This window comes from Macaca nemestrina, chromosome 4 (assembly GCF_043159975.1).
Source record: "Macaca nemestrina isolate mMacNem1 chromosome 4, mMacNem.hap1, whole genome shotgun sequence".
NCBI classification, from domain to species: Eukaryota; Metazoa; Chordata; class Mammalia; order Primates; family Cercopithecidae; genus Macaca; species Macaca nemestrina.
Window position 1 is genome coordinate 15,917,158 of NC_092128.1, and position 23,475 is coordinate 15,940,632.

Sequence of the window (23,475 nt, forward strand, 5' to 3'; positions counted from 1 at the left end):
AGGGCATCCAGGCAGGTGCAGGGAGGTGCAGAGCTTGTGGAAAGCATGTGAGTGAGGGAGACAGGAAAGGCTCCGGGGGTGGGGTGAAGTGGAGCTAGGTCTTGCCAACTCCATCTTCAATAAAGTCATTTTCGGATCCCTGCCCAGCTCCCCTTCTGCATCTCTGCGGTGCCACCTGCCCGCCCCACCCCTCTGTTCCTTGTTCGAGGCCTCCCTCACCCTTCCTTGCAGACTGAGGCCTCACCACACCGAACTTGCAAATTCCCTTCTTTCCCTTTAATGAGGAGGGGGCTGGTGGAGAGGCGGAGGACCAGGGAATGCAGCCATCGGGAGGGTTGGGTTTGCTGTGGGGCATCTCTCACAGAGGCTGTTGGAGCCCGGCTCACATCCCACATGTCCCTTCTCGGACCAGTGTCCAGGCCTGAGTCACGGGCATCATCATTTCCCGGCACGCTGCCGCGGCCTCAGACCTCCACTGAGCCCTGCTGCCTCAGGTGTTGCTGAAGGAGCTGGATGTGGTGCAGCAGCTTCTTCTGGTGGCCAGCCAGGGTGATGCCCAGGGCAGGCAGGTCTCTGGTTGGGAGGGAGGGGATCAATTCTGGGCCAGCTTCTCCGAGATCCCCAGTACGACCCCCAGCCAGCGGCCCAGAGCATTCACCCCCTACCCCACCACTCCCTGCTTACTCCAGGCTGAGCTGAGCCACATCACTGAAGGTACAGAGGCCAAACTTGGAGAAGTTGTCCTGGTAGCACTCCAGTCCAATGGCTGAAAGCCAGGCCTGGGGTGAGTCCAGACAAGGAAAGTCCAGGGCCACAGGGGTCAGAAGGGCCTGGGAAGGCCTAAGAGGGGAGGGGCAAGCAGGGTCAAGGTCTCTTCATCTTAGACCCTCTCCTCAGTTTTCTTTAGGTTTGCATCTACCCTCCCTGGCTTTCCCAGACTCTAGCCCCAAGCTCCAGACCTTTCCCCTGGGTCTCTGCCAGCCTGCAGGGTATCCGGCTTGCGGATCATCTTGTCAAATGCAGCCACCAGCTGGTCAAAATGAGGCCGCCGGGCACGGTCCTTCTGCCAAGTGTCCAACATAAGTAGATGTAATCCAGGAGGACAGCCTGGAGGTGGGGGCAGCCGGAACTCCTGCTCTATTGCATTTAGTACCTGGGGGTCAGAGGAAGACTATGATGATGGGAAGTTTTGTTAGTAGAGGGAAGTACTTTGTTGGGTAGGAGGGTGGGCTGGAATCTGGTGGAACATGAGGAGAAGGAACTCAAATATATGGAATCCAAGAGCCATGAGATCTTAGAATACAAATGGAGTAGAGAATGGAGGTCCTACTAGAATGTTCCAACCAGGGAGGGATCGGGGTGGGAAATCAGCAGTGTCTAGGTCGGTGCTTACCTCCTGTTCACTCATGTCCCAGTAAGGCCGTTCTCCATAACTCATCACTTCCCACATGAGTATCCCAAAGCTCCAGACGTCACTGGATGCTGTATGCTTTCCATGTGCAATGACCTCTGGGGCTGCCCAGCGAAGCAAACAACTTGGGCCCTGAGGGGTAGAGTCAAAAGCAAATAGTAATAATCATAGCAATAGTCACGTTTATTGAGCAACTACTTTGTGCTCAGATATGTCAAGGGTTTTACATCAAGCATCTCATTTAATCATCATAACAACCCTCTAAGGTGGATGATATCATCTCCATTTCACAGAAGCAGAAGCAATAGTCACGTGTATTGAGCAACTACTATGTGCTCAGATATGTTAAGGGTTTTACATCAAGCATTTCATTTAATCCTCATAACAACCCTTCAAGGTGGATGATATTATCTCCATTTCACAGAAGCAGAAGGTGAGGCTTAGAGAAAGTGAACTTGTCCAAGGTCACAGAGCCGGAGAGGAGAGTGTTCAGAATTTGTACCCAGCTGTGCTGACTCTGGAGTCTCTGTAATCTCCACAGTGGGGGAAGGACAGGGGGTAGTTCTAGATTGTTGCAGGTCTCCCCTCCCTCATCCCCTTTCTTTGTCTCGGTCCCTGAGGTCACCTAGGCTTTCATGTCCCCCATCACACAGGAGAGCCTCCCTCCTTTCGGGGACTATGACATCCCAGCTGAGGTGCCCACCCCGGATTCCGGCTCACCACCCCTCCACCCAGCACCTGCTGGGGCATGCCACAGGCCCCAGGCTGTGCCCCCAAGGCTGTGCTCTCACCTGAGGACTGTGGCCAAGACGGGCCACCTTGCACACCAAGTGGCTATTTACCAGCACGCTGTGGGCAGAGAGCGAGCGATGGACGAAGGCAAAGCTGGACAGGTACTGCATGGCAGCAGCCACTCCCCGTTGCATGGCCACCAGCTGCAGGCTGCTGAACTGGCCCTCCCGCTGCTGAGGGGCAGGGGCAGGGGGCAGAGGTCAGTGACTGGAGACAGGGAGACCTCGTCATACTGCACAGCAGACAACAGCATGAGAGGGGGAGGGTGTGGAATCAGAAAATGGCCTGGGAAGGAAGGACAGAGACCATGGAAGGTGGGGTGGTAAGAAGCAAAGATATAGGACCTTGTCTCCTGGAAGCTTTCCTGGACCCCAGGACCCTCCTCCTTCACCCAGGCTGGACTGACCCTGAGGAAGCTGTCCAGGGGGCCAAGCTCCATGAACTCCGTCAACACCATGAGGGGTCGGCTCTTGGTGACCACACCCTCCAGCCGCAGGATGTTGGGGTGCTGGAACTGACCCAGCACCGCAGCCCGGCCCAGGAAGGTCATCTGCAGGCTTTCGGCGCCCCCGGCCCACAGGGCCTGGATGGCCACAGTCTGCTCCCTCCGTCCCCGTGGCTGTAGGCGGCCCCGGCGCACTTCGCCAAAAGAGCCTGGGAGAATAGGTGTAGGTCGGGGTGGGGATCAAGGCTCACAGTGTCCTGGCTGTGTTTGGATGGGACTGGCCAGGGGAGGCCACAAGGGAGCCCCGTCGCTCTGATCCCTGCCTTGCCCCTGCTGTACCTGTCCCAATGACCTCCTCAATCTTGATATAGGCAGGATCGATCTCCCGGGCAAGTTCTCGGATGGCCTGGCAGGGGTCCTCGTAGGTGGAGGGGTCGATGTAATACTTCACCCCAGGTCCTGGAGGAGTGTGGAGTATGTTCTGAGTGGGTTGTGCAAGCAGGGCTGGCCACACACCCCAGACATGCCCACTTACCTCCAGAAGATTGTGCCAACGAGCTCCCCCAATCTTGGGGGGATCCAGCCTTCCCTGCCATGTGCCCCACCCGTGTGTTCCCCAGCCCCACCCATTTCTTCTCCTCATCCCCACCTGGGCTGCTGTATTGCTGCAGCTGCTCCATATAGCCAGTCCCACGCCGCTTCCTGAGGGACAAAACGGTGACCGGGGATGATGCTCCCATTTCCACCCCCTTGCTGCCCCCTTGTTACCCTCAGAGATTGCTCTTTAGTTGGTCTGTGGAGGGGGACACCAGTCTGGCCCTCCTGTCCACCTCCACGTGGGGCCCCGTGCAGGGGCTGGCTGATGGGAGGAGCACCCGTGTGGGGTTTCTGCTGGGGGCTCCGGACTTGGCAGGACTTGAGGTTTGGCTGTGGAGTTAATGGCGCTGGGCAGAGTTGGGCAGGGGTGGGGACTCACCGCTGGAAGACGACCGCCAGCACGGTGATGGCTGCCAGCAGGAGGAAGGCCAAGGCCCCCAGGATGGAGCCAATCACCAAGGAGAGTCTCTCCGGAAGCTGGGAGGACAGCTCCCCTGGGGGACCAGCCGACAGGGTCACAGGTGGGCCAGGTGGCTCATAGGTGCTTGTTCATGTGCCCAGGCACGCACACACACCACAGGCACACACAACACGCGTGCATATGCCGCAAACCTTCCACATCCACACACAGGCACACACAACACACACACACACCCCCCCACAGCTCTCCCACATCCACACACAGGCACACACAACACACACACGCCCACAGCCCTCCCACATCCACACACAGGCACACACACAACACACACACGCCCACAGCCCTCCTACATCCACACACAGGCACACACAACACACACACGCCCACAGCCCTCCTACATCCACACACAGGCACACACAACACACACACGCCCACAGCCCTCCTACATCCACACACAGGCACACACACACAACACACACGCCCACAGCCCTCCTACATCCACACACAGGCACACACACACAACACACACACACACACGCCCACAGCCCTCCTACATTCACACACAGGCACACACACACAACACACATACACACCCACAGTCCTCCCACATCCACACACACGGACACACACAACACACACACACACACACGCTCACAGTCCTCCCACATCCACACACAGGCACACACAACACACACACACACACACGCTCACAGTCCTCCCACATCCACACACAGGGACACACAACACACACACACACACGCCCACAGCCCTCCCACATCCACACACAGGGACACACAACACACACATGCCCACACACATGCTCACAGCCCTCGCACATCCACACACAGGGACACACATACACACGCGCGCTCACAGCCCTCCCACATCCACACACGGACACACACAACACACACACGCCCACAGCCCTCCTACATCCACACACAGGCACACACACAACACACACACACCCACAGCCCTCCCACATCCACACACAGGCACACACAACACACACACACCCACAGCCCTCCACATCCACACACAGGGACACACACAACACACACACGCCCACAGCCCTCCCACATCCACACACAGGGACACACAACACACACACACACACACGCCCACAGCCCTCCCACATCCACACACAGGGACACACACACACACACACGCCCACAGCCCTCTCACATCCACACACAGGGACACACACACACACACACGCTCACAGTCCTCCCACATCCACACACAGGCACACACAACACACACACACACACACGCTCACAGTCCTCCCACATCCACACACAGGGACACACAACACACACACACACACGCCCACAGCCCTCCCACATCCACACACAGGGACACACAACACACACATGCCCACACACATGCTCACAGCCCTCGCACATCCACACACAGGGACACACATACACACGCGCGCTCACAGCCCTCCCACATCCACACACGGACACACACAACACACACACGCCCACAGCCCTCCTACATCCACACACAGGCACACACACAACACACACACACCCACAGCCCTCCCACATCCACACACAGGCACACACAACACACACACACCCACAGCCCTCCACATCCACACACAGGGACACACACAACACACACACGCCCACAGCCCTCCCACATCCACACACAGGGACACACAACACACACACACACACACGCCCACAGCCCTCCCACATCCACACACAGGGACACACACACACACACACGCTCACAGCCCTCCCACATCCACACACAGGGACACACACACACACACACGCCCACAGCCCTCCCACATCCACACACAGGGACACACACAACACACACACGCCCACAGCCCTCCCACATCCACACACAGGGACACACAACACACACACGCCCACACACACACACGCTCACAGCCCTCCCACATCCACACACAGGGACACACACACACACGCGCTCATAGCCCTCCCACATCCACACACGGACACACACAACACACACACGCCCACAGCCCTCCTACATCCACATAGAGGGACACACACAACACACACACACACGCCCCCAGCCCTCCCACATCCACACACAGGGACACACACAACACACACACACACAGCCCTCCCACATCCACACACAGGCACACACACACACACACACAGCCCTCCCACATCCACACACAGGTGCATACACAACACACACACACCCACAGCCCTCCCACATCCACACACAGGGACACACACAACACACACACACCCACAGCCCTCCCACATCCACACACAGGGACACACAACACACACACACCCACAGCCCTCCCACATCCACACACAGGGACACACACACACACACACGCCCACAGCCCTCCCACATCCACACACAGGGACACACACAACACACACACGCCCACAGCCCTCCCACATCCACACACAGGGACACACAACACACACACGCCCACACACACACACGCTCACAGCCCTCCCACATCCACACACAGGGACACACACACACACGCGCTCATAGCCCTCCCACATCCACACACGGACACACACAACACACACACGCCCACAGCCCTCCTACATCCACATAGAGGGACACACACAACACACACACACACGCCCCCAGCCCTCCCACATCCACACACAGGGACACACACAACACACACACACACAGCCCTCCCACATCCACACACAGGCACACACACACAGCCCTCCCACATCCACACACAGGTGCATACACAACACACACACACCCACAGCCCTCCCACATCCACACACAGGGACACACACAACACACACACACCCACAGCCCTCCCACATCCACACACAGGGACACACAACACACACACACCCACAGCCCTCCCACATCCACACACAGGGACACACACACACACACACGCCCACAGCCCTCCCACATCCACACACAGGGACACACACAACACACACACGCCCACAGCCCTCCCACATCCACACACAGGGACACACAACACACACACGCCCACACACACACACGCTCACAGCCCTCCCACATCCACACACAGGGACACACACACACACGCGCTCATAGCCCTCCCACATCCACACACGGACACACACAACACACACACGCCCACAGCCCTCCTACATCCACATAGAGGGACACACACAACACACACACACACGCCCCCAGCCCTCCCACATCCACACACAGGGACACACACAACACACACACACACAGCCCTCCCACATCCACACACAGGCACACACACACAGCCCTCCCACATCCACACACAGGTGCATACACAACACACACACACCCACAGCCCTCCCACATCCACACACAGGGACACACACAACACACACACACCCACAGCCCTCCCACATCCACACACAGGGACACACAACACACACGCGCTCACAGCCCTCCCACATCCACACACGGACACACACAACACACACACACACATGCCCCCAGCCCTCCCACATCCACACACAGGCACACACAACACACACACACCCACAGCCCTCCCACATCCACACACAGGCACACACAACACACACACACACGCCCCCAGCCCTCCCACATCCACACACAGGCACACACACAACACACACACGCCCCCAGCCCTCCCACATCCACACACAGGGACACACACAACACACACCCATAGCCCTCCTACATCCACACACAGGCACACACAACACACCCCCACAGCCCTCCCACATCCACACACAGGGACACACACACACACACACACGCCCACAGCCCTCCCACATCCACACACAGGGACACACACAACACACACACGCCCACAGCCCTCCCACATCCACACACAGGGACACACACACACACACCCACAGCCCTCCCACATCCACACACAGCATGCATACATACCCCTACAACTCCCCACCTCCCCGAGGAGCCCCTAGGTCAGCTGCTGAGCAAAAGGCACTCTCCTTCCCCACAGAACTTCTGGTTGGAGAGCACTGGGCCAGGGTTCAAGGCCAGACAGTCCCTGGGCCTCTCCTCACTACCCACTTGGGCCTTTACCTGCCCATCCGGCCCCCTACCCCCACTCACCTTGAGGAAGCGTCTGGAAATAGACTTTGCCCCCGTAGGGGCCGTGGCCGGCAGCAGTCCGGGCTCGCACCTGGAAACCATAGATGTGGCCAGGGCTCAGCTGTGTCACGGTGGCAGTGTTGGTCTCGCTGGTCAGGGTGAAGGAGTGGGATTCGTCTTCTGCCTGGGGGTAACAGCCATTCACTCCCTGCCTGGCCCCCTCTTGCCCCTGCTTCTGCCCCTAAGGCCCCCAGCCACCCTCCCTGGTTGACAGGGCTCTCAGACACATGCCCAGTGCTGCAGGCTTCTGGGCACCTCTCCTTGCCCATTCAGCCTCTGGCCCCCACTGTGGGGACTGTGAGCTCCTGCCGGCCCTGCTGCGGACCCCCTACTCCTCCTGTGCACCTGGTCACCTCTGGCCCCCACTGTGGGGACTGTGAGCTCCTGCGGGCCCTGCTGCGGACCCCCTACTCCTCCTGTGCACCTGGTCACCTCTGGCCCCCACCGTGAGGACTGTGAGCTCCTGCCGGCCCTGCTGCGGACTCCCCACTCCTCCTGCGCACCTGGTCATAGTAGCGGAGCTGATAGTCCAAGATGTTCCCATTGGTCTGGTCGGGCTGCGGCCAGGACACTGTGATGCTGTTGGATGCCCGGCTCACCTGGTGCACCACAGGGACTGCAGAGGGCACTAGAGTGCAAAAGGAAAATTATTAGGGGGATAGGAGTCACTGGGAGCAGGGTCAGCCTTGAGGGGAGGGCGGCAGGGGTGGACCAGGCTGGAGATCAGGAGTAGGGAAGGGGGCTCAAAGGAGCAGAGGCAGGGGATCCCAGAGGCCAAGGAAAAGGGCTCACCTTCATGGCTGGTGCTGACATTGATAGCTGCAGCCTGAGGAGGGTCAGGGCTGAGCTCAGACACCCCATTGACAGCCTGCACCTCTAAGATGTAGGGTACATGTGCTCGGAGCCCCCCCACTAACACTCGGCTCTCAGTCAGGCCTCTCTGGCGAGGGTCAAAGTGGACCTCATCCCTGCAGCGGCGACAAGTGCCCCCACCACCGCTGGCAGGCTCCTGGCGGCCTTCACACTCCTTGCACACGACGTTGAAGAGCAGGTCCCCTCGACCCCCCAGCTCCCGAGGCAGGCGCCAGTGTAGCATGAGTGCTGAGCCTTGCACCTCAAACCAAAGCTCCTGGGGAGCCGATGGAGGACCTGGGGGGCCGGAAGATGTGGTAGTCCAAGGGCCAAGAGGGCAGGAGTCATGGGGGGTGATTGAGGAAGGAAGGAGCCAGGGGAGGGTGGGTGGCCCAGAGGGGAGGAGACAGAAGAGCATGGGGTGGTGGTAGCCCAGAAAGGCAGGATGTGGGCCCAGGGGAGAATGGGTCAGGGAGAGAAAAGAGGGGGGACAGGGAGGGGAGGAAGCCAAGAAAACAGGGGAAAAACAAGTCACTCCAAATGCAAAGATCCCCCAGTGTTGCCTGCTCCCCGAACTTCTGGCCCCTCTCCCAGTCTCTTTCCCATTGCAGGGCTGGGTGAGGAACTCACCAGTGCAGGGGGCCTCTGGTGGGTCGGAACTGGCCCGGTAGAAGCCCTCCAGGCAGGGGCAAACTGGGGCTGCTGGATTGGGAGCGTGGCTGCGGGCAGGGCATGGTGAGCAGGGAACATTCCCAGCAGAAGCCTTATAGAGCCCCCGTGGGCAGGCTGAGGAGGCAGAGAAGAGAGTAGGGGCGTCACACTCGCTCTGTCCACCCACCCTGAGCTTCCAACACACAGCAGGCAGTTATCCTCGCAGCCTTCTCTTCCCCAGAGCTGGTTCTCCTTTTCTTCCAAGACTGAACCCCACCCTGTCTTCCCTCAGGCAGAGATTTCCTCTGCCATTTGCTGGGACAGAATTGCATTTCCATGGATGGAGAAAGTGAGGTGCCGTGGGGGCTACAGACAGGCCCAGTGCCAGATGTGGGTGTTCCCGGCTTATAGCATAAGCTCCCTCTGCGGAGGCCTGCTGCTGCAGTCATTCTCCCTAGCTGCCATCCACTGCCTTCCTCTACCTGCGTCCCTGTCACCTGGCCCTGCGAGGCAGGGACCCTCCCAACAGAAGGGCGAATGGGAACTAAAGGATTCCATTCCATAGTAACCCTGGAGCTGGAGCTAAACTCCTTTTGGTCTCCATCACTTCTCAGGCCTGGAGACTTAGGAGAAGGCAATTGCCGTGAAAGGCTCCAGAAGATTCCAGAAATTTCAGATGAGTGGGTGATAGCAAGTTTGAGTGCTTTAAGAAATAAAATTAGGGAAAATAGGGGTCCTTTCCTAAGATGGCTTATTCCTGACTTTTGCAGATGAAATGAATTTTGGGGTGTTCAGAAGAGGAGCCCAAAGGCTGCGGGTGGGTGGGAGGTGTCAGGCAAGTGCAAGAGGAGTAGGGTCTCACCTTGGCAGGCCTTGTCTCCTCGTGCTGGTTGGTGTCCAGGCTGGCACAGGCAGCCCCCGACAGCTACCATCCACTTGCCCTCCCCGTTGCAGTGCAGCCTCGGGGGGCTGCCTCCTGCCTGGCCCCCTACTCCATCCTCCTCTGGCTCTGCATGAGCCACACAGGTGCCCACAGCTGCCACCAGGGAGGCCCCCCCAGCCCCACTGGCCTGCGTCTCTGGAAAGGAGGCAAAGGATCGGAGCACGGCAGGGCAGGTGTAGGAGAAGAGCCTGACAGCTACCAGGGCCAGGCAGGCCCCCGTGTCCTGGAAGGCCACGTAGAAGCCACGTTGGGTGAGAGGCCCAAAGCTCCGCTCTTTGACGTTCAGCTGCAGTCCAGCCCGCTGCCCAGCCCCGTGGGGTCCCACAGCCCACGCTGCAGAGGAAGAAGAGGAGGAGGAGGGAAAGCTCTCGTCTGCTGCAATTGTGTCCACCTTGGTCCAGCGTTTGAGGTGCCAGGAGGAAACGCTCTCGGGGCTGTCGGGCTCCTCAGCCTGGCGGTAGTAAAGGGTGAAGGTCTCCCGGCAGGTGCCGCCGCTCACGCCCAGGCTGGAGCACGCCCGCACAGAGAAGTGGAGTCGAATGTGTGCCCTCTGGGCCCCGCGCCGCTCCACAAAGTGTGTCTGCAACCAATTGTCCTGCCCGGTGCCTGGAGGGGCCCCTGCCACATGACATGCCTCAAAGGTCCGAGTCAGGCGTCGCTGGTCGTCCAGAACACTCACCTCGTCCCACTGCAGGAAGGGGCAGGAGAAGCTTTAGAGGCTCCCGGCTTAAGCAAGGCTAGGCAGAGGGTATAGGGAAGGTGACATACCTATTCCAATGGGACTTAAAATTAATGACAAGTAAAGCAGATAGGGGATATCTTGAAATCTTGGTGCTCTAGAGGGAGGGATCCTTTTCCCATAATCCTCACCCAGGGTTTCCTTCATGAATTCCACTCTTCAGGGAACAGGGAGGGGCAGGGACAAGGGATTCAGGTTCAGAATGAGAGTGGCACTCACCCCCCCTGGTGGGTAGGTGAGCCAGCCAATCTCAGATGTCTCTCCGGTGGTGTCCAGCAATACCTCTGCCCAGAAATAAGAGGGGCACACAGTGGCCAAGCCTCCAGCCAGCACTGCCAGCCCGTACTCTATTCCCACCGGGAACAAAAGAATGCCCCGCCCGGGCCCATGTCTTTGCCAGCAGGAGCACCGCTGTCCGTCAGGGTCCTTTCTCTGACAAATCTGATGTGGGTCTTCATTATCCTCACCATGCCTTTCCGTTTATTGATGTCTTCGCTCTTATCTACCTTTTCTGAATCTTTCCCACTTCCCCCTTGCACTGGGTCTCTAGGGCAGGTCGGGTTTCTCCTGTCTCCCCTCCCTCTTACCTTCCAGAGCCAGAACTGAAGACACCAGGAGCAGCACCCATAGGCTACAAACCATGCCCGCCACTCTGTTCACTAACTGAGCAGCCCCTTCAGTAGCCATGGGGCATCTTCAGGGCGTCCACCATCGCCCCAGCCACCACCCTGCTCCTGGGTGGGGCTGCAGCTTTTGCAAGACTCTCAGCGCATACAGCTAAGCTTGCTCCTGAGGAGACACACAAGACCACAAGAGGCAGATGGGAGGAAAGCGTTTCTTCATATACAGCCCAGGCTCCAAAAGTTGTGTCTCCTCCTACAGCTCTCAAATCGCCCCAGCACCCACCATGGGACAGAAGCCAGGTTGCGTACTGCCTCTCCTGAGCCTGTGCCAATTTGGCCATCTTGGAGTGTTCATGCCTACTCCCTGTGCGACCCCGTCTGTGTTCATTTCTCACAGCTCTCCCTCCTAGAAGTGGAGCAGAGGGTGTTTCTGGGTCAATTTTACCTTTTTTTTTTTTCTTCCTGTAAGGGGTTATTCCAGTTCTTTCTCTTCATTTACTCTCCTCCCTTCCTCCAAGAGCCACCCTGTATTGGAAGTTAGAAGATTTTCATTAAAGGCAGCTGGTTAAGAAGCTGCTCCATCCTATGGACACATGAATTGAATCCTCACAACATTGCCCCACCCCCGATGGACCTGGATACTCTAGAAATTTCAGTGAAGCAGTGAAGCGGGAGGGACACAGGAAGATGGCTGTGGGGTATGATGGGAGGGAAGGGACCAGAATAAATGCAGAAAGAACACAGGCATGAAGATTCACTCTGATAAATGAGACAGTGCAGGGAGGGGCAGAGCTAAGGAGGTCTGGCATACACTTTGTGAACAAAGATCCTCGTGCCCCAAGGGGTGCATGTTTTCCTAGAGCTTACAGAAGAATAACCCTATGGCTTTAACATATGAAAAGATGCTTCTTGTTTGCTCACATTTAAAGGAAATCATGTTAAAACCACAGCAACAGGCCATTTGTTATAGAAGGAATATTTGTGCCCCCACCCCCATTCATATGTTGAAATCCTAACTCCCAAGGTGATGGTATTAGGAGGTGGGGCCTTTGGGAGGTAATTAGGTCGTGAGGGTGGAGCCCTCACTAATCATGAGATTAGTGCCCAGATGAAAGAGACCCCAAAGGGCTTTCTCACCCTTTTTCTGCCATTCGAGGACACAACAAAGAAGAGCGCAGTCTGAAACCTAGAAGAGAGGCTTCGCCAGGAACTGACCATGCTGGCACCCTGATCTTGGACTTCCCAGCATCCAGACTGTGAGAAAGATATTTCTATTGTGTATAAGCTACTTGGATATTACACTTTTATGGCAGCCACAGTTGCCTAAGACACCATTTTTACCATGTTGGAGAAGGTGCGGGAAATAGGTTCTCTTGTACATACTCTGCTTGAGTCCAAATTGGAATATTCTCTTGGGAGGACAATTGGGTAATATCTTCCTAGCAGCTACACTGTAAGAATGTGTCCTTCAGGTACTGTACACATGTATGGGTTTGCGCAGATGTTTGAACAAAGACATTAATTGTAAATTGTTTATAAGAGAAAAGGCTGTAAACTAAGTGTCCATCAGTTGGAAGATGGTTAAAAATTATGGTACATCCTTAGAAAGAAATGTGGGCAACTGCTTATGCACTGATATGAAAATTGTTTCCAAGTGAAAGTGGGACGGTGGAGAACAGTGCAAAGTAAGCTCTCCTTTGTTAAGAAGGATATATACACATACATATGTATGGAAGGATATCTATGGAAGAGCATCCAAAACCTGTGAAAAAGGCAAAGGAAGTGGACTGAGACCCAGCGCAAGAGAGGCTTACTTTCATTGTATTCTCTTTAATTGCATCCGTTTAAATTTTTGCATTCTTAAACTCTTGCCTGTGTATTATTATTTCAACTAAATCATTAAAATTTTATTTAAAACTATAGGATAATAACTGTTTAGTAAAGTTAATCAAAATAGTGCTCATACCTTCATAATGCCTTCTCAGAACTGTGTTGTAAGCTACCTCTTCTATAAAACCCTCCTGTGCCTTCAGAAGGCACACCACTAAGCTCACGAGCAAATGAACGGAAGGAATAGCTACCTCCAGTGTCACAATGAAGACAAACAGCCTTGGCACCTCCTTTGCTTGTTGATCTAGAGATTGGTGGTTCTCTATCTCTCCTCGTGTCTGAGTCTCAGAAGTCTGTGAATTGGGTGGACTAGAGCACTATAATCCCTTTATTTCTGTGAAGAAAAAAAAGAGACATGTTGCCCAGATTGCTCAAAAGACATAGAACTGAGAGGAAAAAAAAAAAGTCAATTAGAAGAGAAGTTGTGATTTGTTTTTCCTGGATATATATGGCCTTGGGATTGTTGAAAACTATCATAAAACTAAAATCAAACTATGAAACTTTAATTGTGACGAATATGAAAATTGTAATTTGATTCCTACTAATTTTTTTCTGGTACTGTGGGCTGTGCTCTCCATGAAGTTATCATGGAGAGACACCATTTCTACATATGTGTGGGCTGATGTAGAGTAGGCACCTGCCAACTAGCCCCTGAAACTCACCTTTTATACATCTTCAACCGTATTTGTGAAATAGAGAGTTCAATTTACAGCCTATGGAGACAAGGAGGATTTCCATATGGCAAACTGCTCTTAAGTAATGTTCTTTGCAAAAATGTCTGAAATGCTACTAGGGTCCTTCACAGATGAAATAAATGCTTTGGAGAGGAACGGGGAGATCATGAAGTAAAAAGTATGCATAGCTATTAAATTCTGTAGCCTTGGCACCATCACCAATGGCTGTTTAATAAATATCCTAAAGTAATTTATGTTTTAAGTGCATCCCCCCAAACTCTCAATGGCTTAATTTGGAGACGTGCTTGACACACTGAAGCAAACCAGAGTCACGGAGTCCTAAGAAATACTGTTAACAGGGAAAGAAAACGCCAGCAGCAGGTTTTTAAACAATGAAGGCTATTTTACCATTTGCCCAGAAGTTATTCTTTAAAATAGTCTCTTTCTTTCACTCAGAACATGGATGGATTCTGTAATCTGTACAAAGAAGAAATAGTAAGCCCTGTGTCTTCTCAAGCTTACAACTAGACAAATAATCATGAAGAAAGAACAATAAATATTTTGGAAATATGTCAATGAATTATTTTGAAAGACAGCCAAGCACGATAGAAAAGATGCGCTGCAGATAATATCAGCTGTCCAATATGGAACACTTTGGAAGATGAATAGCAAGATACTTGCTTTGATGACCCGAACTACAAGGAACACAGTCACTTGTGGTTGCAATAGGGCGTGCTTGCATAGCCTTTGCATGCCTCGTAATGACAACACGAAGCTGGCCTCCCTCCCGAAGATCCAAAAAAGAGCAAAAGCAATTATGAAACATGCATGTTAAGGCCGCTCAGCTTCTGCCATCAAGAAACAGCATAAAGCAAAGAAGAAAAATGGAGACACTGCCTGTGGATTGCCACTTCAGCAGTTTTTTGAAATTTTACTAAGAACAAAGATAGTCACCAAAAAGAAATGGTTGAGGATCTTAAAGTACCCAGTAGGATACTTCTCATGTTTGATGAGGACCTCTTTTAGATTCAGATCCAGAAGACTGAAGGTTATAAATACATTTTTTCAGGAAAAAAAAAAATTGTTGCTGAGTCAGACTAGGAAGTTAGGTGAGTTCTTGCTTATCGAACAAACCAGATACATTCAAGACTTTTAATTTTAATATATAAAAAGAATATGGGTGTGTCCCTGTCGCAGGAATCCAAATAAAGAAAAAGGAAGCTTTATTAAGATATGGAATAAATTGCTGTCAGCAAAATTCATACCACTGCAGATTCTTTTGAAGCCAATTTCAAAGGCAGAAACATAAGTGACAAGAACACGGCTGCTCCACATGCCTGGAATGCTAAGTAAGCAGGACTCAGAACTTGATTTTTCAAAGTGTCTTCAATGGTTGTGGGCATGGAGCATCTTCTGCATTTGGTCCAGGAGAGCATCCCAGGAACAGGCCAGTACATCTCTCCTGCCACAGAGATGGGAAGCAGCCTCTGCAAGTAGAGGCCCCTTGCTCCTATCTCACAGCCTGCTTGAGAATCCTCTCCTCCAACTTACAAAAGGAACTGGTCAGTATTTAGAAACTCTCTAACACAAGAATGTGCAAAAGAACCTATCTCCTTTAGAAAAACATTCACATTTCAGATGTGTATAAGGTTTTAAAAATATAAAACCAGAAACAGCAGAAATGTGAATATAAAATAATGGTGGAGAAAATGAGACTGATGAGACAAAGTTTCAGGTAACAAAAATTTCAGTCTATGACTTAATAATATTTTCTCAGCTTCTTTTATAGATATATCACTTAATATCTTTTTGATACAGTGGAGACAATAGATCCACAAACCTGCTACATCTCTTTGGTTTACAAAAATAAGACCATTTCTTAGGTATCAAGGTTGGGTTTTGTTTTCAGAAACTGGCAAAAATTAAAGATTTGTGGAATCATAGCTTACAAAGCATAGTTTATGAGTTATGTTGCTATAAAAATGAAGGATTTCACTTTGGGAGGCCGAGGCGGGTGGATCACAAGGTGAGGAGATCGAAACCATCCTGGCTAACATGGTGAAACTCCGTCTCTACTAAAAATACAAAAAAAAAAAAAAAAAATTAGCCGGGCATGGTGGCGTGCACCTGTAGTCCCAGTTGCTGGGGAGGCTGAGGCAGGAGAATGGCGTGAACCCGGGAGGCGGAGGTTGCAGTGAGCTGAGATGGCGCCACTGCACTCCCGCCTGGGCGACAGAGTGAGACTCTGTCTCAAAGAAAAGAAAAGAAAGATTTAAAAGTAAATTACATTGGTAAATCGGTAAGACTTTTAAAAATTAACCATGCTCCAATTAAATGCTAAATATGATACTTTCATGAGCAAATCAAGCTTACTTAATATAGTTTGTGTACCTCAATCCACAAAGTGAATTTTTAAAGATTAAATAATGTAAGCCAAATAAGCTTGGAGGAAGGTAGGCAGAAGACATATTAGGCCATTAAAATGGGTTACTGTGGGAGGTAGAAATGAAGGATTGTAGGTGGGGGCAATAATTTTGTCTTATACATAATTCAATTATTTTTCTTGTTACAGTAAGCATACCTTATTTTTATAATTAAAGTAAAATCTCATAATTAAAATCTAAACAAAAAAGAAAAATATTTGTAAAACCTAGACAAATAAGCATATGTTTACATTTTATTCACTCCCCACACCTTTTTCCTTCTATGTTTCAAAATATTCAGAAATGTTCATCTATAAGAAGAAGGTAGAGGTGGAGATACAGTAGGAGCTGAGAATGAATGAGTGAAATAATACCAACAAGAAAAGCAAAATAATTGTTATCTCTGGCTAGTCTTTAAGCTTCTCTCCCAAGAAGTTCAAAGTGTCCCACTGCTGACATCACGCATGCTTCTCTTCGACGATGTCAAGCAAAGGGATGAGGCTATGAAGGGACAGAGGGGAACCCAGGGGACTTTCCGCTGGGAACACATAGTAAAGGGCATGGCCCCAAAGCGAGCCCAGACAGGAACAATTTAGTGAGACAAAGCAGGCTGCAGAGTCCAGTAGGGGCAGAACAGTCTCGAGGGCAAAGGGGCTCGAGGTTTTATGTCTGGTGTGGTTGCTGGGCTGGTCCTTACACCTGTGAGCCACCAAGTCTGTGTGGGAGGGGTCAGTACCACAGGCCCTGTCCCCCATCCTGTTTCACAGCTGTTAAACGCCCAGGAAATTCCAGTATAATCCTTGCTCAGTTTAATGCTGAAGCCTCTATCCTTTAATCTCCACCTTGGAGATCTCTTCGTGCTCTGGCCTCCTGCCTTGAGAAGGATCCCATCATCAGGCTTTATGGAGGCATCCAGGACAGACAGTGAGGAGGTGGCTGTCCTCCGGCCCTTCTACCCCCTGCTTCCCTGGCTGCAGAAGCCAATTTGGAGATTACCTAGCAGAGGACAGTCCTGTGTCCCTGGAGGCCTCCAGCCCCTCAGAATGTACCCCAGAGCACTGTGACTCAGACAAACGTGCCTCCCACTCCCAGGCTGTGGAGCTGGGGGAGGCTTTTAAGATGCAGGCAGTGTCTAGGTCTAGCCAGACAGCCACTTAGAATGAGCCACTCTGTGCACTGACGGGGACATGCGTGGCTCTGGAAAAGAGCATAAGGGAGGGTGTTGGGGCAGGAGGCAAATGTGCCTGAGAGATGAGTAAGTGGAAGGTTGTGGAAGAAAGCCCCTGAGTGCCAGGAGTAGCACCTGCGTCAGCAGTGCCTGAAGATGTGTCTACCTGGCGGAGTGTGTAAGGAAATGTGTATGAGGTGAGGTGGGCGGGAGCAGATGCCGTCTGTGTAGAGGAGGGTTGTTGCTTTCCTGTGGCAGAAGATGCACATCGGTGCTGGTTCCGGAGTGGTTCTATGGGCTCTTGTTCCTCACCTTGGGCCCTGCTCTACCCTCAGTCTGGCTGTGAGTTGCTCTTGGCCCCAGGAGGTGCTTCTGCAGAAACACCTGGGGATGGGCGGGGCGGGGGGGGGACTGGGTGGGGGGTGGGTAAAGAAAGGGAAACCTGAGGCTTCCCAAACCCTCCAGAACCTGCCACCCTCCTTCACCTAGAGTGGGGAGTGGGGTGGGAACTCAGGGTCAAAGGCCCAGGCTCAGGACAGGGTGATAGCAGAACAGCCCTCCCGGAAGGAGGATCCTGCCTTTCCCACGCTCAGCCCATCCCAGCCTGTTGCTGCCCAGCATTCTGGTAACTCAGCGTCATTGCCAGCCATCTTCTTGCACCCTGAATGGAGTAACAGACTCCGAACAAGTCCTCCTTCTGAGGCCACCAGGTAAGTACGTAGGCACCCCCACCCTAATCTTCCTTTGAGAAAAAAGGCCCATTGCCCTGAAAAAGCCAAGTGGCCCCACTGAGCAGCACTCAGAAGCCTCAATGCTCCAATGCTCCATTACTTGGGCAGCTTCTGTGGTCTACTAACAGCCCCACACAGCTCCCTCCCACTAGTCTCTCAGCTCAGGACCAGCATCTTCACTCCTAGAGCCTCAGTCAAGTTCCCCCCGCGGGTGGAGGACCTGGGTTAACTGATTGGGAACAGGCCCAGCCGCTCCGATCCATGGGCACTGCCAGGGACATTACAACATTGCTATGCTGGGTCCATGCCAGCTCCCCCAGGGATGGGAGGAGAGAGAGTGCCAGACGGCCAAGATCGGTGGGTGGGGGTGTGGGGCAAGCAGGGCCAAGCACCCAGATGGAGGGAGCAGAGCGAGGGTGGAGCTGGGGCAGGAGCACGCAATAGACTTTGGTTGCACTTTGGGGGTGATGGCTGGGCAGCAGGAACCAAGCATTCCTTCCACCTCCAAGGCTTAATTAACTGTGGTCATGGGGCTGGGAGTGGGGAGCAGGGGACAGGTGTGTGGTCAGCCTCCTGACTCCTCCCAGCTCCAAGGGGATTGTAGTGATGCCACTGGAGTCAGAGGGGTAGCAATCCTGTTTCAAGCTTGGAGCTTAGTCTCTGCGAGGACCCTCCCAGATTAGGACTCCCAAGCCAGAGCCAGAGGACAATGTCTGGGAACGCAACTGGGGGGTCCTAACAGCAAGGGTAATGGGGTGTCAATGATGCCTGGTCAGAGTGGAGTGAGAGGGGAGCAGTCAGGCTGACCATTTCCTCACCCTTCATGAACCCCACACTGGCCTTGAGGAAGGATCCTCAGTACTCCCCCAGGAAGCCACCTAGGGGCTGGGGAGCCCCTCTACTCTTGCAAATCTTAATTCATCTGTCCCCAAGCATACTGTCCCCGAATCCCACAACCCCGTCTGCTAACCCCCGCGGGCTCACCTTCCCGTTGGCCGCAGTCTCTGCAGGTCTGCGCCCCCCGAGGCCTCGCAGTGCAGCGGGGCTCCTCGAGCTCGCACGGTGCCACCCGCGTCTTCTCCAGTCCGGGGACCCCGCTGCACCCGGCCCGAGTCTGTTCGGCTCCGCGAGTCCCTGGGATTCCGGGGTGGACCTGAGGCCGGCGGCAGGGGCTACTCCAGAGGTGGGGCACCGGGAGACCCTGGGGGCCCGCGTCGCGATCGCCGTCGCCAAGCTGGGTCCCGGGTCCCGCGCCGCCCGCTGCTCTAGAGCCGCGGCTGGAGCGAGCGCAGCCCGGCCCGCCCCCTCCTCGTCGCCTCCCAGGCCGGCCCGGCCCGCCCCTTCAGCTCCTTTGGCCGCCTTCCCACTCCCCTCTTCCGGGGAGCCGAGCCCGCCCTCCCGGCCTAGGCGATGAGTGCGCGGCGCCCGCTCCTCCGCCCAGGCGCGCGGGGGAGACGCGGGGCGCGCCCGGGGCCCCGCCTGTGCGCCGGGAAGGGGGCGGACTCCTCCCGCGGGTCTGGGCCAGGAGGATCGCACGCGTGGGGCGCCTGCAGGAAGTGGGAAGGGAAGAGGCTGTCTGTAAAGCCCCCGGGCTCAGGCTCGGGCTCGGGTCGGATACCCGCGGAGCGAAGCGCAACTGCCGGACCGTAACAGTTCAGGGCAGGGCAGAGCCCCGCACACACCCCCTCGCGCCTCCCTCCTCTTCGGCTTTAACTCTAGGAACTAAAACAGTGGGGCTCCTACTCAGCTTTGAACTAAGGTGGGCGTGAGCTGAGCAAGAGAGAAGGAAGGAAAAGCAGGGGGTGGAGGGAAAGACAAACTGAGAAATCTGGGAGAGTACTGGCGGTGGTGGGGGGAGCTCAGGCAGCGGGAGAGGGGGGCGTCTGGGTATGAACGCGTCGCTGTGCTAGCCTGGAACTCTTCTCTCTTTTCGTGTCTGAATCTTGGTCAACGTTGGGGCTTCTGAGTCGAACCTCCCTCCATCCACCCTCCCCAAGGGGCCCGGCAGTCGGGTTGAAAAGGGGAAGTGCTGCTGTGTGCCTGGCTCTGACATGGCTTGGGCAAGTCGCTGCACCTCTGGGTGCCTCCTCCCTCGCCCGCGCTCCGGAGAGAACCTCCCTGCGGTGAGGAGGGGCGGTGCAAGGTGCTCTCAGCTGGCGCCTGGAGGCAGGGTTGAGGAACCGTGGGGGCGCCACGAGGAAAAATGTTTCCGCCCACCTCTAACCCCTTCTCTAGCCGAGGACGGGAATTTGGGGTCTATTGTTTGGGTCCTACAGAGCTGGGCTGGGGCTTTCCCACGAAGTGTTGCTACCACCTGCTGGTTTTTCCAGGGAACACAAGCACCCGGTGCAATTCCCTTTGCCCCCTTTTCTCCCCGTATCGCCCTGTCCCATCTTGCTCTCCTGCTTCTTTGATTTATTCAAAGACATGCTTATTAAAGCACTAGCTGCAAATGGGCTGATCAAAAGTGGTACGTAAAGAGCATTCAGAAGCCGAAGAAAATTGTGAAAGGGATCTATGAGCCAACAAACACAATAAACAAAACAATGAAACTCAGTAAGAGTCACCTGGGAGAGACAAACAGGCTTTAATGAATTGACTGAATAAGTGATAGAAAGATAAAGGCTACCGAACAAGTTCCCACTTTGCCAGGGGGTTGTTCACTCTTAGTATCAGGAGTCAATAAATAAGCCTGATAGTATTTAATGCTTCTGCATTTGAACGTCATTAATAATTCCACTTGTACTGACGTTCTGCTTTATCTTGTTTCTTCCCTTTGCCCTGAAACTCAGTGGTGGAGGGCTTCCTTCATTTTCTGATTAGTTATCTCCAAGACTTTCAAAGACTTCTGCAAAGAAACGGAATTTGCATTGTACGTGGAATTATGTGACTCATACATTAACATGCCTGATGGCTAGACATCTATGGTTATATTGAAAACTTAAAAAAAAGACACATAACTAGATTATGTTAAAATAAAAATATGGACAAAACCAAACCGTAGTTGTTACTTTATAAAACCCAGAAATTCCTGTAGTAATTTGCAACATGTCTTGTATTGACATACAGTAAAAATACCTGCATTCTTTTCTATTGCATGATATACCTCATATTAGGTGACTATAATATGAAATGAAGTTTCTGCTGCTCAAGGCTTATGTAATTAGTTATATTTGTCTTGTTAATAAAATTTGAGAGGCATCTAGTTTTCAAAGGAAGTGTCGTTGTACTCAGGAAGCAAAGAGATTTAAATTTGTGATTAGTCAGCTTTGCATCCTAAATACCTATATCTTATCAAAGCAAGTTTTAATGGTAGGTGGACAGCATAGAATGCCTTGTTAAAGTATGCTGCAACCTGCAGCTATTAAAAAGCAAAGTAATGAATTCCTTTTTAAAGTTTAATGTAAGTTTTTTGCTATAATTTGTTTGGTGCCTGGGACACTCCAGGTGCTTGGAAGTGTTATAGAATGAATCAATAAAAAATAATATTTAAACTTTTTCTATGTGGCTGGGCATGGTGGCTGATGCCTGTAATCCCAGCACTTTGGGAGGCTGAGGCGAGAGGATCACTTGAAGTCAGGAGTTTGAGACCAGCCTGGCCAACATGGTGAAACCTCATCTCTACCAAACAATACAAAAATTAGCCAGGCGTGGTGATGCGCGCCTATAGTCCCAGATACTCAGGTGGCCAACGTGGGAGAATCGCTTGAACCTGGGAGGCGGAGGTTGCAGGGAGCCAAGATTGTCCTACTGCACTCCAGCCTGGACAACAGAGTGAGACCCTGTTTCTTTCTCTGTGTGTGTATATATATATATATATACACACACACACATATATGTATATATTTTGACGTTCTGTGCTAATGGGCAGGACCTAAAAAGTGTGTGGCTCATAGAATTCATCATTTCCAGCACACACAATCTATTATGTAAATTTGGAGCCAAAAGGAACTGCTGCGTAGAAAACTCCAGATGAGATAGAAAGGCTCCTAGATTGGTTCTGCCTCATTTTTTTCTGAGTTTTTGCCTCCTTCTTGGGCTTTTCTCGCTCCCCTAGGATGTGCAATTTTCTTCTTCCTTATTTCCCCTTAGAACAGCTAATGTAAGCTGATGTTGTCATAAACAAAGAGCTTTACAAGTAATTTCACTGATAAAAATTCTAGTAAAAAGCCATAAAGGAGTCTCCTGAGTCCCTGATCTCTTATTCCAAAACATTAGTTATAGCTCCCGATGCATGACCTCACAGGGCTCAGGCCCTTCACTGAACTGTCTTGAGGCTTTGTGGCCTCCAGGTGCAGTTGTACTTCCTAAAAGCTGGAGTCTAGTCTGCAAACACTTTACCAATGGAAGTATTAAATGCCCATTTGTACAACTAAAGCTTTTATTGTTTTCTGTTCAGAAACTTCTAGGGTGTTCAAAAATTCTCCTATGTTACTGGTTTGTTTGAAAGTGAAACCTAGATTGCAACTGATTTGTAGACCAAGGGTAATGGATACCCTTCATGGTGGCATTAAAGTTTACCCATCATAGTCTTACACTTTGATATTACTTTAACCATGCAATAATAAAAAGGTATTCAGAGATATGAGTGCCTCCAAGACAAAGAGGATGGCTCTTCTCTCAGTTAGGGGTTGACTTCAGCTATATGTAACAGAAAAGTTGTACAACAGTGGTTTAAACAAATTAGATAACACAGAAATACTACGAAGGCCCCAAGTCAACAAGACTCCAACTTTAGGATGAGGGCTTGTTCTCAGATTGTCAACATTTTAGCCAGAGCTCCAACTACAAGGTCTCCAAATTTCAGGCAAGAAAAAGAAGGGAACAGGATTAAAGTGCTACATCCAGCTGAGTTAGCACTGTTCACAGAACCTTTCTGGAAGATCCATTCAGTGACTTCATATGTCTTACTGGCCAGGACAGTGTCACATGACCACCCCTACCTGCTTGAAACCTGCAAAATACATGCTGCACAAAATAAAATTAAAGCTGTTAAACATAAGAGAGGAAGAAAGAAAGAGTATTAGCCAGGGAA

At 52.6% G+C, this 23,475-nt stretch overlaps 1 protein-coding gene across 2 annotated transcripts; it reads right to left on the bottom strand.

Moving 5' to 3' along the window:
• Nucleotides 1-254: 254 nt before the first annotated feature.
• LOC105471199 (EPH receptor B6) lies at nt 255-20,428 on the bottom strand. 2 transcript variants are annotated; one of them, XM_011723571.3, is made up of 16 exons: nt 11,519-11,755; nt 11,151-11,215; nt 10,112-10,880; nt 9,229-9,384; nt 8,539-8,895; nt 8,250-8,374; nt 7,708-7,870; nt 3,625-3,739; nt 3,298-3,350; nt 2,988-3,107; nt 2,610-2,857; nt 2,203-2,376; nt 1,394-1,543; nt 960-1,153; nt 685-840; nt 255-573 (listed from the first exon to the last, which is right to left on the bottom strand). In XM_011723571.3, the coding sequence occupies exons 1-16, from the start codon at nt 11,616-11,618 to the stop codon at nt 465-467; spliced, it is 3,054 nt and encodes a 1,017-aa protein (XP_011721873.1). In that variant the 5' UTR covers nt 11,619-11,755; the 3' UTR covers nt 255-464. The 2 variants fall into 2 exon arrangements, with proteins under 2 accessions (XP_011721873.1, XP_070950431.1); XM_071094330.1 differs by lacking the exons at nt 255-573; nt 685-840; nt 960-1,153 and adding exons at nt 12,692-12,808; nt 13,636-13,778; nt 19,425-20,428 and having other exon boundaries at nt 1,412-1,543; nt 2,203-2,857; nt 11,519-12,079.
• Between the last annotated feature and the right edge of the window lie 3,047 nt (nt 20,429-23,475).